At 39.1% G+C, this 1,163-nt stretch overlaps 1 protein-coding gene across 1 annotated transcript; it reads left to right on the top strand.

The window, feature by feature from the left end:
• The first annotated feature begins 244 nt into the window (after positions 1-244).
• Positions 245-932, top strand: LOC112139235 (ubiquitin-associated protein 2-like). Its single transcript, XM_024261967.2, has 2 exons — positions 245-392; positions 693-932. The coding sequence occupies exons 1-2, from the start codon at positions 345-347 to the stop codon at positions 915-917; spliced, it is 273 nt and encodes a 90-aa protein (XP_024117735.1). The 5' UTR covers positions 245-344; the 3' UTR covers positions 918-932.
• Positions 933-1,163: the final 231 nt, after the last annotated feature.

Genomic DNA, 1,163 nt, shown 5'->3' with positions numbered 1-1,163 from the left:
GTTGTACTGATGCTGTAGTTTTACTGATGCTGTAGTTTTACTGATGCTGTAGTTGTACTGATGCTGTAGTTTTACTGATGCTGTAGTTTTACTGATGCTGTAGTTGTACTGATGCTGTATTTGTACTGATGCTGTAGTTTTACTGATGCTGTAGTTTTACTGATGCTGTAGTTTTATTGATGCTGTAGTTTTACTGATGCTGTAGTTTTATTGATGCTGTAGTTTTACTGATGCTGTAGTTTTATTGATGCTGTAGTTTTACTGATGCTGTAGCTCTTCTCTGTGGTAACGTTGGACTCTTTCTCTTGGATCAGGCGACTGCAGAGCAAATCCGACTCGCACAGATGATTTCAGACCACAACGATGCAGACTTTGAAGAGAAGGTCAAACAGGTGAGATGCTCACCTGAGGGGGTGGAGCCTTGTTTGCTTCAGTTCTTTAAATAACGAGGACTGATCCTTAAATTAGCTCATAGGTAAACACTAGTGAAGATTTATACATTTAGATGAAGATTTGAGATTATTTCTTAGGAAATTAAAGGTGAAGGTGGTTTTAAGTCTTTCTAAATGAATCTTGTGCTTAAATACAAACATTTACCTGCTGTTTCTGTGTTTTCCTGTTACTGATAAAAGTATCTGATGCCAAATTTAAAATGCATAGAGTGGTACCGTCCTGACCCGTCTGTCTTTCAGCTGGTGGACATCACAGGGAAGGATCAGGACGAGTCCATGATCGCGCTGCACGACTGTAACGGAGACCTGAACAGAGCCATCAACGTGCTGCTGGAGGGGAACCCCGACACGGTGAGTCCTGCGGCACCGCGGCCCGTTTGGGTCGACTTCAGCCCTCACGTCTCTGTCATGACAAGAATGTGGACGCATTATTTTAAAACCTCTTTCATATGCACAAACACATGAGGTCAACACAATATTTAAAATAAACAGAGTTCAATGGTTAGAATCAGATGATCCCAGTTTTTTCTGCAAAACTTTTGGACATTTTTAGTTCACTTTCGTCTTTTCTTCTGACTTAAATAATTCAATTCAATTTTATTTTATTTATATAGCCAAATATCACAAAGGAAATTTGCCTCATTGGGCTTCGTGCTCTGTAGTTTTTACAAATGCAGAAAATTAGTCATAAAATATGAACAATTGTTAAAA

Source organism: Oryzias melastigma, unplaced genomic scaffold, assembly GCF_002922805.2.
Source record: "Oryzias melastigma strain HK-1 unplaced genomic scaffold, ASM292280v2 sc04107, whole genome shotgun sequence".
In the NCBI taxonomy this organism is placed as follows: Eukaryota; Metazoa; Chordata; class Actinopteri; order Beloniformes; family Adrianichthyidae; genus Oryzias; species Oryzias melastigma.
Note: the sequence above shows the minus strand (reverse complement) of the source record. Positions and strands in the feature narration are given on the sequence as shown.